This window comes from Polyodon spathula, chromosome 60 (assembly GCF_017654505.1).
Source record: "Polyodon spathula isolate WHYD16114869_AA chromosome 60, ASM1765450v1, whole genome shotgun sequence".
Taxonomy (NCBI): Eukaryota; Metazoa; Chordata; class Actinopteri; order Acipenseriformes; family Polyodontidae; genus Polyodon; species Polyodon spathula.
Window position 1 is genome coordinate 1145521 of NC_054593.1, and position 12348 is coordinate 1157868.

At 42.0% G+C, this 12348-nt stretch overlaps 1 protein-coding gene across 1 annotated transcript; it reads left to right on the forward strand.

Moving 5' to 3' along the window:
* The first annotated feature begins 435 nt into the window (after positions 1 to 435).
* On the forward strand, positions 436 to 11476 carry LOC121307889. Its single transcript, XM_041240206.1, has 6 exons — positions 436 to 508; positions 3962 to 4033; positions 4739 to 4774; positions 9401 to 9694; positions 9847 to 9986; positions 11465 to 11476. Exons 1-6 carry the CDS (start codon positions 436 to 438, stop codon positions 11474 to 11476), a joined length of 627 nt encoding a protein of 208 aa, XP_041096140.1.
* Positions 11477 to 12348: the final 872 nt, after the last annotated feature.

Genomic DNA, 12348 nt, shown 5'->3' on the forward strand with positions numbered 1-12348 from the left:
CAGCTTTCCTCCATACTCGGATCATGGCAGCCATTTCCACAGTCAAGGCTAATTCCCATCTAGTATGTCCACTCATCCTCTCAAATACTACAACATTAATCCATGGTGAGAGGCGTGGTACGAGACTGAAATCTGTCTTGATTATGAGTTAAGAGTTCCACTATTAGGAGAATTACCGGAATTGTGAAACCCAAATCTTCGAATGTGAGTTCACCTTTTCCATTCCAAGCAGACATGATAGTAGCAAAACGCTGATTGATCCTGTATTAACAAACACCTAGGATGATTGTTATCTCATCTCCCTAGAGATTAGAAGGTTCCCCAGTTCCACCATCTCATATTCAAATAAATCCACTACTCTCCAATTTACTCTCATCTGCAAGAGAATGCATGTCATCAGCCCTTTCTCCATCTACCAGGTCCTCCTACGCTACAATGTGCCTCACACTGAAATTCCAAGAGCCTTCCCCCATCATCTGCATCCAGACTACCCATATGTGGCAGGCTGGTGAGTGGATAGAGGCCCAGAGACAGTCTGCAGTTCAAAAAAGTAACAATTTTATTATAAACACAAAAATAAAGTGCACAAGGGCAAAATAAAGATCTTTAAACACAAATAGAAAGATAAAAACAAAACTTACAAAAGTAAGGTTTCCAGGCTGGGCAATGCCTTCACTGGATTTATCCAAATTCAAAAATCACAAAACAACCACAAACACCAACCTGCTTCCTCAGCTCCCTCCTCCTCAATGAGAAGCAGAGGCCTCCTTTTATGTCAGGTGGCTGGGCGCTGATTGTTCGTTAATTAACCTAATCAACTAATCAACCCCAGCCTCCTGAACATAATAAACCCAGGCAGGTAGGGGAAATTAACCCCATCCCTGCCAATTTAAAAAGGGCAGAGCTTGGCTCTGCCACACCATATCTACAGATGTCCTTTCCCAATTAATTTCAATTTTGCATTCAGGATGTTTCAGCCCATTTGACGACCTGGTGATGGAAGCTATGTGCCTGTCAGCTTTCTTCAGATTTCTAAGAAGTGCACAGAACCATCACTATCCAGTTTCCCAGCCATAGGTATTTGTTCTTGTGATCATTCAATAATTCCTGATAATCATTTCATTATGTTTCTTCGCTCAGCCAAGACTGACCAGCTTCGTCAAGGACAATTTATTCAATTATCTAAAATAAACGCTCATCCACACTCATTCAGGATTGGTGCAGCTCCATCAGCAGCAAAAGTACATTTTAGTCATCACCTTATAAAAACTATGGGTCACTGGTCATCAGCAGCAGTCCACTCCTACATTCGTTCTCTTCCTAGACATCTCAGCAGCTCACCAATCAATTGCTAGTATTCCCGGAGTGGGGGCACCCTTCCCGCCAGGACCACTAGAGGTTTCCTCCTAACAGGGTTTTTTTCCTCTCCACCGAGTGGAGGGTTGCACATAGCCTGTCTTACTAACCATATCTCTCTTTGTCCTTCACTGTTTTTTGTTGCTCATTGGCATGCTGTCTTTTCTTTGTCTTCACGGGTGCGGTCCTTGCGGGACCTGGGTTACTACTCCCTTACTATGCAGGTTGTCTGTGATGCAACAGGTCACACTATCAGTGTCCTGGAACAGTACCCGGGGGCCCACAATGCGTACATCTGGTATCCGTTCAAACTCTGCAGTGCATTTGAGTCTGGACATATCCCGAATGCATTCCTCCTTGGTAAGTAGACTACATGGCTCTATTTTAATCACCAGTCACTGCGTTTACATGCAGGTAGAATTCCAGTTGTATTCAGAATAGTAGGAAATTTAAATAGCTATTCAAGACATGTAAACAGGGTATTCCGAATGAATCTGTCTGTATTCTGGATACCAGTATTCCGAAAAAAAAAAAAATGATGTATGTGTGTGTGTGTGTGTGTGTATGTATGTATGTGAGAGAGAATATGTTCATATCATAGTGACATTTATAACGTATTCCCATGCCCAACAGACGAGTGTGGAAACATGCGCTCACCTCTGTCCCGCACACTAGAGCCCTGCAACCTGACCCGAACCCCACAGGACCCAACTATAAGTGTCGGGGTTGGTACGGGTCGGGTGTAATTTTAATACAAACATGTTTGGGTCGGGTTATGTAGGGTTACCAGTTGTCATCAGATTTTATACAAGAACGTGCCTTAGCAGGAAGCACAGAGCACTCATCTAGCTTCAGGACACTGAGAAAGTACACTGCTGCGGAGGTGTCAATCACCCACTCTAAATATATCAGTTTGTATGGCACTGAAATCCTATTGGTTAAGAGAAGCAATGCTTCTTAGCAATAGCCAATCAAATGCATTTTAAGACACGCAGTGCCCGCCTATTGATCTACTCAGGAGAAAGTGATGAGAAAAGGACAGCAATCGCTTTTTTTTTTTATTCAGACTGCATGTTGTTGACAGCAACGATCACAAAGAGAAGTCAGGTGGGTAAGACACTGTTGCAAAGTTAAGCAGCATCTAGTGGACTTTTAAATAATAAATACATGAATAAAATTGTATTTACTGTTTTAATATATTAAAACATAAAATTCCTACAACACAATTGACCTCGCTATCTTTAAACTCAAGTGCAACATGTCTGCAATACAATTTTAAATTAATATTATACAATGCCTATTGCCTCTAGACAAGTTATAGTCGTACATGGACTTTTTGATTAACCACATTGATGTGTAGCTTTTCTTCATTTGTCCAATGCGATGGATAGACTAGTGTGCGAGTGTGATATGTTGCTTTTTTGGTTTGGTAAATAGAAAGGCACTGAAAGAATGAAAAGTGTAATTGGTTGTGCATTACACAATGTTAAAACCTTAGTTGTTTGTTTTTGTATTTATTGGTTGTGTATGTGTTTGATTTACTGATCTCATGCCTTGCAGTTAAGAATTTGAGATCTCTGAATTGAGTCAGGTTGGGTCGGGTCCAAAAAAAGATGTGCTTGCTCGAGTTGGGTCGGTTTCGGGTTGAGTGTGGTCAGATGCCTGTTCTGTTCCTTTAATACGGTCCTATTAGCATATTGTAATGCATCGGTAAATAGAAACATGTGATGGAAATGTATTCTAGGTGGATATTCAGTATGCACATAGCGCAATCAAATTTGAATTAGGCAAAAGCCCTAATTCGTCTAAATATACCAATATCTGCGCGATAATTGCGATGCGCTAGTTCCAGTAACTGCTCACCGCTGGCTCAAATAGTGTCAGAGTAACAGTCCTCTCTGGAGTTGCATACAATAGTACAAGCGTACAATAGTTTAATCATGATGTTCAAATGGGTGAGTAGAATGAATAACATAACGCATTTCAATGCCTGATTGATGTTTACTCATAAAAAAAAAAACAGACAGTATCCAAAGACTTTTTAAAAATAATTTTACTTCAAAAACATACAGCTATGTTGGACCAGCAGGCCTTTAAAGAAACCTATATAGTATTTCCTTGTGATACAATACTGTCTGTATTTAATAAAACAGTGGTGTTATCAGTATATTAATTTGAAAACTCGGCGCCTAGCTATGGAGTCCATTGTGTATTTGAATGGTCCGTATGTATGTGTGCACGATATATTGTGTGGTCTCGTCTGCTGTCATATCGGTACATACCGTGGCAACACCAATGATAGCAGCTTGTCGGGGTAATGCCATTACTAATGATGACTGCCCATCATTCTGCATTCTTGCTTGGCTGTTGTGTGCAGTTGCTATATTGACAGTGAATGCTCAGACGGTTTTGGAGGCACAAACAGATTTGTAAATTGCTCAAAAAACTGCTATATTCCAATGTCTCGCAACTGCTTTGTGCTATTTTGGAATATCTCTCATTTTGTGCCAAAGCACTATTTTTTGGCGAGACGCAAATTTAGTGAGTGGATTGCGCGAAGATCGAAGATTGGGCCCAAGGACTCTCTTTCCTTGCTTCTTTCCAGGTTATGAACCTTTCCGTCCTCTGGGGGCATGGCCCGGTCCAGGAGGCAGCACCTCCAAGGATTCTCTGCAGAGTCAGAGGATATATGTTTTTCAGGGGGTCCCATATATATTAATTGCAAAAAAACTACGTTAATGCAGCGTTAGGGTCAAACTCATCGCCACAAAAAAAAGGAAATGTGGCATTAGGGTTATTATCCCACACTCGCCATTCCCAAAACACAAGCAACTGCAGACTGCCGTCATCAGGTAAGACATAAAACATGCAGGTCTTTCCAGAGGACACAAGAGACATCCACCGTCATGGTCCAGTGGTGCTATAGCAATGGATATACATAAACACTTCAACACATACACACCCATTCCAGCCTGCAGAACCGCAAGATGAAGAGAGAGCAACCAACACCACAATCCTTACACTTGTCAGCACATACCTTTCTAATGATGGAATTTATGACCCCTTGTCCCTCTAGTCAGTTGACGTGGCACAATATTCTCTGCCTTAAAACAGCCCCTATACTGTTGTGAATTCCTTATCAGTGAATATACCTACCCATGTCTGCCTAAATACCTGTTTTATATTTCTGATCAAATACCCTATCCAGCTTCTCAGATGTGTCTGTTTTTGAAAATAATAACTTAAGAATAATGAATTCTAATATGATATACACATATAACTGATGAGCATGGGATAACAATGGTAAAAGAATTGCAAACAGCAACATGACTGTACTGCTTTTATAAGAGTCTAGTCCCTGATTGTCTCTCTTGTGTTTCAGTGTTGACTGTAGTGAGCTGCTCCAGACAGTATGAAGGTAAGAGAACAGTTTACAATATGAACACAGTTTAAAAACAAGATTTACAATTCATGAGGGAAAAACATGAAGCTCGTTTGAGAAATTGGTGAGTTTAATAACTCAGCTGCTACTGTAAATAGCACAAATTGATCCCTGATTGACCACAGACCTACACTTTATATGTTTGTGTTCAGGGTTATTAGCATATTGAGAGAGATTCCTCATGAATTCCTTTCAAGCCAAACACACAAGCAGAGCCTGCAATGGGTCACACTGCTGCTATTCCTACTGTATCACAAGCAGGGCCTGCAATGGGTCACACTGCTGCTATTCCTACTGTATCACAAGCAGAGCCTGCAATGGGTCACACTGCTGCTATTCCTACTGTATCACAAGCAGAGCCTGCAATGGGTCACACTGCTGCTATTCCTACTGTATCACAAGCAGAGCCTGCAATGGATCACACTGCTGCTATTCCTACTGTATCACAAGCAGAGCCTGCAATGGGTCACACTGCTGCTATTCCTACTGTATCACAAGCAGAGCCTGCAATGGGTCACACTGCTGCTATTCCTACTGTATCACAAGCAGAGCCTGCAATGGATCACACTGCTGCTATTCCTACTGTATCACAAGCACAGCCTGCAATGGGTCACACTGCTGCTGTTCCTACTGTATCACAAGCAGGGCCTGCAATGGGTCACACTGCTGCTATTCCTACTGTATCACAAGCAGAGCCTGCAATGGGTCACACTGCTGCTATTCCTACTGTATCACAAGCAGAGCCTGCAATGGATCACACTGCTGCTATTCCTACTGTATCACAAGCAGAGCCTGCAATGGGTCACACTGCTGCTGTTCCTACTGTATCACAACAGGGCCTGCACTGCTTGTGATACAGTAGGAATAGCAGCGTGAACACATCCCCCAGTGAAGGGGCTCGAGAGTGAACACATCCCCCAGTGAAGGGGCTCCAGGTCTCCCACAGCCCCCAGTGAAGGGGATCCAGTGTGAACACATCCCCCAGTGAAGGGGCTCCAGGGCTCTCACAGCCCCCAGTGAAGGGGCTCCAGTGTGAACACATCCCCAAGTGAAGGGGCTCCAGGGCTCTCACAGCCCCCAGTGAAGGGGCTCCAGGGCTCTCACAGCCCCCAGTGAAGGGGCTCCAGTGTGAACACATCCCCCAGTGAAGGGGTGCCAGTGTGAACACATCTCCCAGTGAAGGGGCTCAAGAGTGAACACATCCCCAGTGAAGAGGCTCAGGGGCTCTCACAGTCCCCAGTGAAGGGGCTCAGGGGCTCTCACAGTCCCCAGTGAAGGGGCTCAGGGGCTCTCACATCCCCAGTGAAGGGGCTCAAGAGTGAACACATCCCCCAGTGAAGAGGCTCAAGGGCTCTCAGAGCTTGTCTCAGTTCTGGTCTCGAGTTTGCAGTAATACCTCTTTCATGCAACATGTTATAATATGAAGACCTATTTGAATAGATTTATATTTGAAAATAGTCATTGATAGGTGAAATGGTAGCCGTATTAGTCCCGAGATGATAGAACAAGAGGAGATGTGATACCTTTTATTGGACTAACTAAATAATAATTATTCACAAGCTTTCAAGAACTCAAAGGTCTCTTAAGAAGACGAGACATTTGAGTTCTTGAAAGCTTGTGAATAATTATTATTTAGTTAGTCCAATAAAAGGGACCACATCTTCTTTTCTTTGTCTGTTTGAAAATAAGAACTTTATAAGACAGTTCAATAGTCAAATGTCCATCTCTCTTCAATGCACACAAACAGGTTCAGAATTTCATTCTTGTGTGCTTTGCTGCCACCTACTGGTGATGTCATTTTGTAATGTTAAATTTCAACTCATGTCAAAGAAACTGCTGTCAAAACTGTTGACAGTTTACTTATTCTAATCAAATTTGTCATTTATTTTATTTTACATTCTGAAATTGATATCAGAGTTCTGATAGTACTATGATTATATTCTTCTAAGCATAAAGCTTTTTTTTGTATTTCACCAAGAAAATATACTGGAGAAATTGGATTATATTTTAATCCTGGTTATTTTACCCCAGATTAATTTAAATAAGGATTACAATTTAAATATTTGTACAAGATGAATCCAATATAAATCTTGATATAGTGTAATCCTGGTTAGTGGGTGATCCAGGTTTGTGCAATCATTATTATTAATATTGATATTGTGCTTTAAGCCTGTCAGTCTATGAGAGTCAGACTTCTCTCTGGCAGAGCAGACCTGATCTCTGCTTCTGCTTCACAATGATCTTTAATTCACTGTCATGTTCTCTCCAGCTAAACATGATAAAATCAAATACAAGATACGGGAAGAAAATGATCCTTCCAATGCAAATGCTCTAATTAATATTAAAATAGAGGAGGGTATATTTCAATGTTTCTGTCTGGGTTTACACAAAGTGTTTAGGTTGTTTTGAAGAATCGCAAGTGCAGCCTCCCTCATTTAGCCACCAGTAAAAAACATAATAAAAAAAGCAAAGGAAGCAAAACAAATTCATTCCACAAATACAAAAAGAAACAACAAACAAACACCAACAATGTGGTCTTTCAGTGCACATTGTGTTGAGTAGGTTTTGTTAAACACAGTGTCTTGAATTCTCATCTCTCAGAAACCATTTCAGGTACAGTAGTGTCTTTGTAGTTGCAGTTATATATAAACCATGTCTGCTAAACATATATAAACCATGTCTGCTAAACATATATAAACCATGTCTGCTAAACATGCGTCTGACCCTGACATTGATGTAACCTCATTTCTAGCGTCCAGCCACATTAATGATAACAATCACTAGCTTCTAGACTGTGCGGCCTATTCAATTGATATTAACACTGGCTCATCTTAATACCACAGATGTTTAATATTAAATTAGGACTCATTTTACTACTTGAAAGACAAAATACACTTAACATATGTTTGTTTTATCTGAGTTATATTCTCTTAATGATCACCAGTCAGTACACTGCTCTCAATACAGCAGCTATCCATTCATTCTCTTAATGATTTCCAGTCTGTACACTGCTCTCAATACAGTTCCAATACAGCAGCTATCCATTAGAAGTTAACCATTTCCATCATATTATTTTAACCTCTTATCAACAATTTTTTTCACAATTAACTTTGCTTTGAACAGTTGAGGAGTCTCCAGTTTAAATATTATTTAGGTTGAAGGAAATCAAGGTGTTTAAAATAGGTACACAGTGATAGACACAACACAGGCACGGTGACCAGCTTTTCAAAATGCAAGAAGGGGACACCTGTCTTTTTAAGGGGAAGAGGGGAGGTGCATATGATGTTTGAATGCTTCTTAACAACGTAACTCTTGTTGAATGATCTGCACTTTTCCTACTCCACGTGTATGACTGTTATCCCCATTCTTCTCTGAATTTGCACAGTTGCTTACTTTTGTTCTTTGGCAGAGTTGGCCTATAGGGCACTCCTTTCTTTACCGACACATCACTGTCAGTGTCACTTCAACTTTTAGAGTCAGCTACTGAAATTAAAATATTCTACAAATATTATTTTGTTTGCTGACCCCAAAGCAGATCAGTGTCAGGCTGTTGGGTATCATGTGACGTGAGTGTAAAAAGTCACATGATAGTGGGATTAAATAGTTTTATGTCTTAGTTTGGCCATCCAATGTGTCAGTCATTCAGGGGCTGTGTAAGGCATTGCAAAATTATGCCGCAGGGGCGGGGCTTTGCTCCAAATGGATATGCTATGGTTTGACTGTGGTGCTAAACTGTAACATTGCACTGTGTTTAGGAGGCATTTAGTCCAGGAACGGAAGTTGATCTTTACATTTAGGGACTGTCCTGCCCAACTGGGGGACTGGTGGTCACTCGAAACACAAGGATAGTTCCATTAATAGCTGAAGTTTGTTGGATATCAGCAAGAGTAAAAAGAGAGAGAAATGTAAATATCATTTATAGAGGATTTACATATAGGGTTAATTAAAAGTGTTTTGACGTGTTAGTATAGAAATGACTTTTCGTTAGCTTACAATCTCAACAGTCACCTTTCATTTTGTTACACAAATCTTTTTTTGAAATTAACAATGAAATTACACATATTCAGCACATATTCAGCACGTAATAGGCTTACATTTTCTCTAGCTTCAGGCAAAGAAACATCAACATAAAAAACAACCTCCTCTGCTGGCTAGCTTTATATAGCTGGCTGTCTTCAGCCCTCCCTCGAAACTCACCCAAATGCGAAGTACAAAAACACAGCAATTCTATCCTTGGCATGGAAATATATCAAGTACATTTGAATGACCATTTAATTTTACTTCTTTTCGTATGAAGATATTGAAACAGGCTTTTCTTGTAAGCTTAGTAACCCTTTAAGGACCATACAAGTAACACGATCATACTGAGAATATGTAATATAGTTACAGAATATAATCAACATTTCTACCAATTTGAGAAATGTTTTACATTTGTCAGTAATTTCACCCCTCTGTTGAATTGTCATATGCCGGTGGCTCCATTGATACTGCACGTTAACAGTATCTCTCTCTCTCTCTCTCTCTCTCTCTCTCTCTCTCTCTCTCTCTCTCTCTCTCTCTGCAATAGAGATCCTAATTCTGTCATCTTCTCTGTTTCTCCAGAGCTGCCGCAGACTACACTCACCCTGGAGCCTCCACTCCCAGAGATATTCACCAGGGAGGAAGTCACTCTGAGGTGTGGGGTTCAGGGGGGTTCTACTGGCTGGAAATATCTCTGGTTCAAAGACAGTGAGGACAGTCCAGTGCCCCAGACTGCTGGCCGCAGTATAACTGATGACAGCTACACCATCACTGCAGCTGCTGTATCTGACCAGGGCCAGTACTGGTGTCGAGGACAAAGAGGAGATGAGCCACTCTACTCACAGATCAGTGATAAAGTGATATTAACTGTATCTGGTGAGTTTATTAACTCAGCTGCTACGATAATTTGCTAGTCCTACTGTGTCACTGTAGAGATGCTGCTGGGGGACTGGAATCTCTCTCCTCTTGCAGTTTCCTATCTGATTGTAAGGGAATGTGTCCTAATCCTATCCTGTTTTCTGTTTCAGAGGGCTGTCCCAAGGCTGTCCTGACCCTTCAGCCTGCCTGGACACAGATATTCCCAGGAGAGACAGTCACCCTGAGCTGTGAGGTGGAGGGGGGCTCTGCTGGCTGGAGGTTTAGACAGTACAGAGATGGATGTGAAGAGGCAGGGTGCAGTGATAAATACAGAAGTAGATATGAGGACAGCTGCTCAATCAGTACCGCTCTATATTCCCACAGTGGATTGTACTGGTGTGAGTCTGCATCAGGACAGGAGCGCAGTAATGTTGTCAACCTAACTGTGTCAGGTATGTCATTTACATTATAGATAATATTCAGACATGCTGTTGAATAATCTTGCACTCGGATTGGCTGAGAGGGTATTGTAATGTAATGATTGGCTTGCTGATTTGAGTAAAGTTGTCTCTGGATCTCCAGTCAGTATGAATTGTTGCTGCTCACAGTGACTGAATAGCAAACCTAGGTCTCTGACTCTAAAGCCCCTTTCACACTGACACATCTACCCAGGTCTGGACCCAGGACCTGGCTGCCCAGGTCACAATCCAGCACAGTGTGAAACCACATACCTGGGTCGATCCCAGATTGACGAGACAAAATGCATGACTGCCGTTCATGAGCTGACGTAATAACAAACAGTTCCACAAGGAACGTTTCTGTTTAGCCATTATTGTGTGGATTGATACACAGCATGAGCCAGATTGCAGCAGAGATTCAGAAACATTTGCTCTAATCAACATTTGGCTGACGATTTAATCCATAGAAGCTTGGATGGAAGCGTCTGTAACAAGCTGCTTCCAGGGCAATGTTCCGTGCATTGTGTGGACTTGCATCTGTCACCCAGGTCAACCCTGCTTTCACGTACTCGACCCACATGACACCGGGTCCTGACCCAGGCAGGTTCTGACCTGGGTAGAGCATGCCAGTGTGAAAGGGGCTTTAGACTAGAATTCCCCCCTTCTCCCCCTACACACACACATACAGACTTATGCACACGCACACACACAAACACACGCACAGACACACAAACACACACATGTTTGTATTCTTATACTTGTGGGGACTTCTCATTGACTGTCATTATATTTTTATTTACTATTTCTAACTCCAATCAGACAAAACTCCACACAGGGTGAAAGGCGACAACAAACTAAATATTTTGGCACTTTTAGTTTTCTTTAAAGGCATATTTAATTCTTAAAAAGGTGTTTTACAAAGTGGGGACGTCCCCACAACGTTGTTTTTTTCAGGAGTTATTATCTTTGTGGGGACATGTTCTCAAATTTTATCCCCACATTGATAGTAATACCTGCCCACACAGACAAACACGTACACGCACACGCACACACACACACACACACACAGATGCACACACACACAAAGACACACACACGCGCACACGAACACACATGCGCGCACACACGCACACACAATAAATTAGAGATAAAAAAGCATTACAAACATGCTTTTTGTGTTAAACTGCAGACTCCTCAATCCTGCCCCGTCTCTCTGCCCTGTTCATCTGAACTCTGTCTGTCATCTCAAATCAATGGGTGATCCTGCAGACTCCTCAATCCTGACCCGTCTCTTAACCACTGCTGATTTGAACTCTTTCTGTCTTTTCAGATCAATGGGTGACCATACAAATTCTCCCCCAACCTGTGATTGAGGGAGACACTCTGACTCTGAGATGTCGTGTCTGGAGTTATACAGCTACAAGGATTGTCTTTTATAAAGATAATAAAGAGTTACAGTCCCGGCCTGGCACATAGCTAAGTGTGGATCGTGTTTCAAAGAGAGACGAGGGGTCCTACAAGTGCAAAGCGTGGTGGAACTCCTCCCTTTACTCTGGTGACTCTACAGAGGTGCGGGTGTCAGTGAGAGGTAGGTTCATTCTAACAGCTGAGAGAGAGAGAGAGAGAGAGAGAGAGAGAGAGAGAGAGAGAGAGAGAGAGAGAGAGAGAGAGAGAGAGAGAGAGAGAGAGAGAGAGAGAGAGTAATCTTCTCTGTCTATAATGTCTCACAAATACATTAACTCTGGAGTCTATTCCAGCTGTGTTAATGTTCTCAGCACAACTCAGGTGCTAAAGTAACCGGTCCTAGCAAAGTTTTCTGATATGAAAGCTATTCCTGGTCTGAAGTGGTGTAGTGCTATATTTAGTTCGCTATTCTCTACCTTCCCCTCCATCATCCCTACCACGTCACCAAGAGTCCTGAGCAGGTCTGAGTTTTACGACCTGTTTCCAACCCAGACCTGCTGCTACAGGACCTGACCTGAACCCACAACCCCCTGCAGCACCATCTTTAATAACCCGCTTTAATAAGACCTGCAACCCGACCCGAACCCACAAGTGTTTGGCCTTTACCTACTGCCTGTATTGACTGACTCTCTCATGGGTCTAAAAAACAAGATCTGTTCCAATTATTACATCTAATTGTAAAACGCTGACACCCCAGCACAGCGTTGATACAGGTTCCCTTCACCTGTCTTACTCATTATACTAGACCAG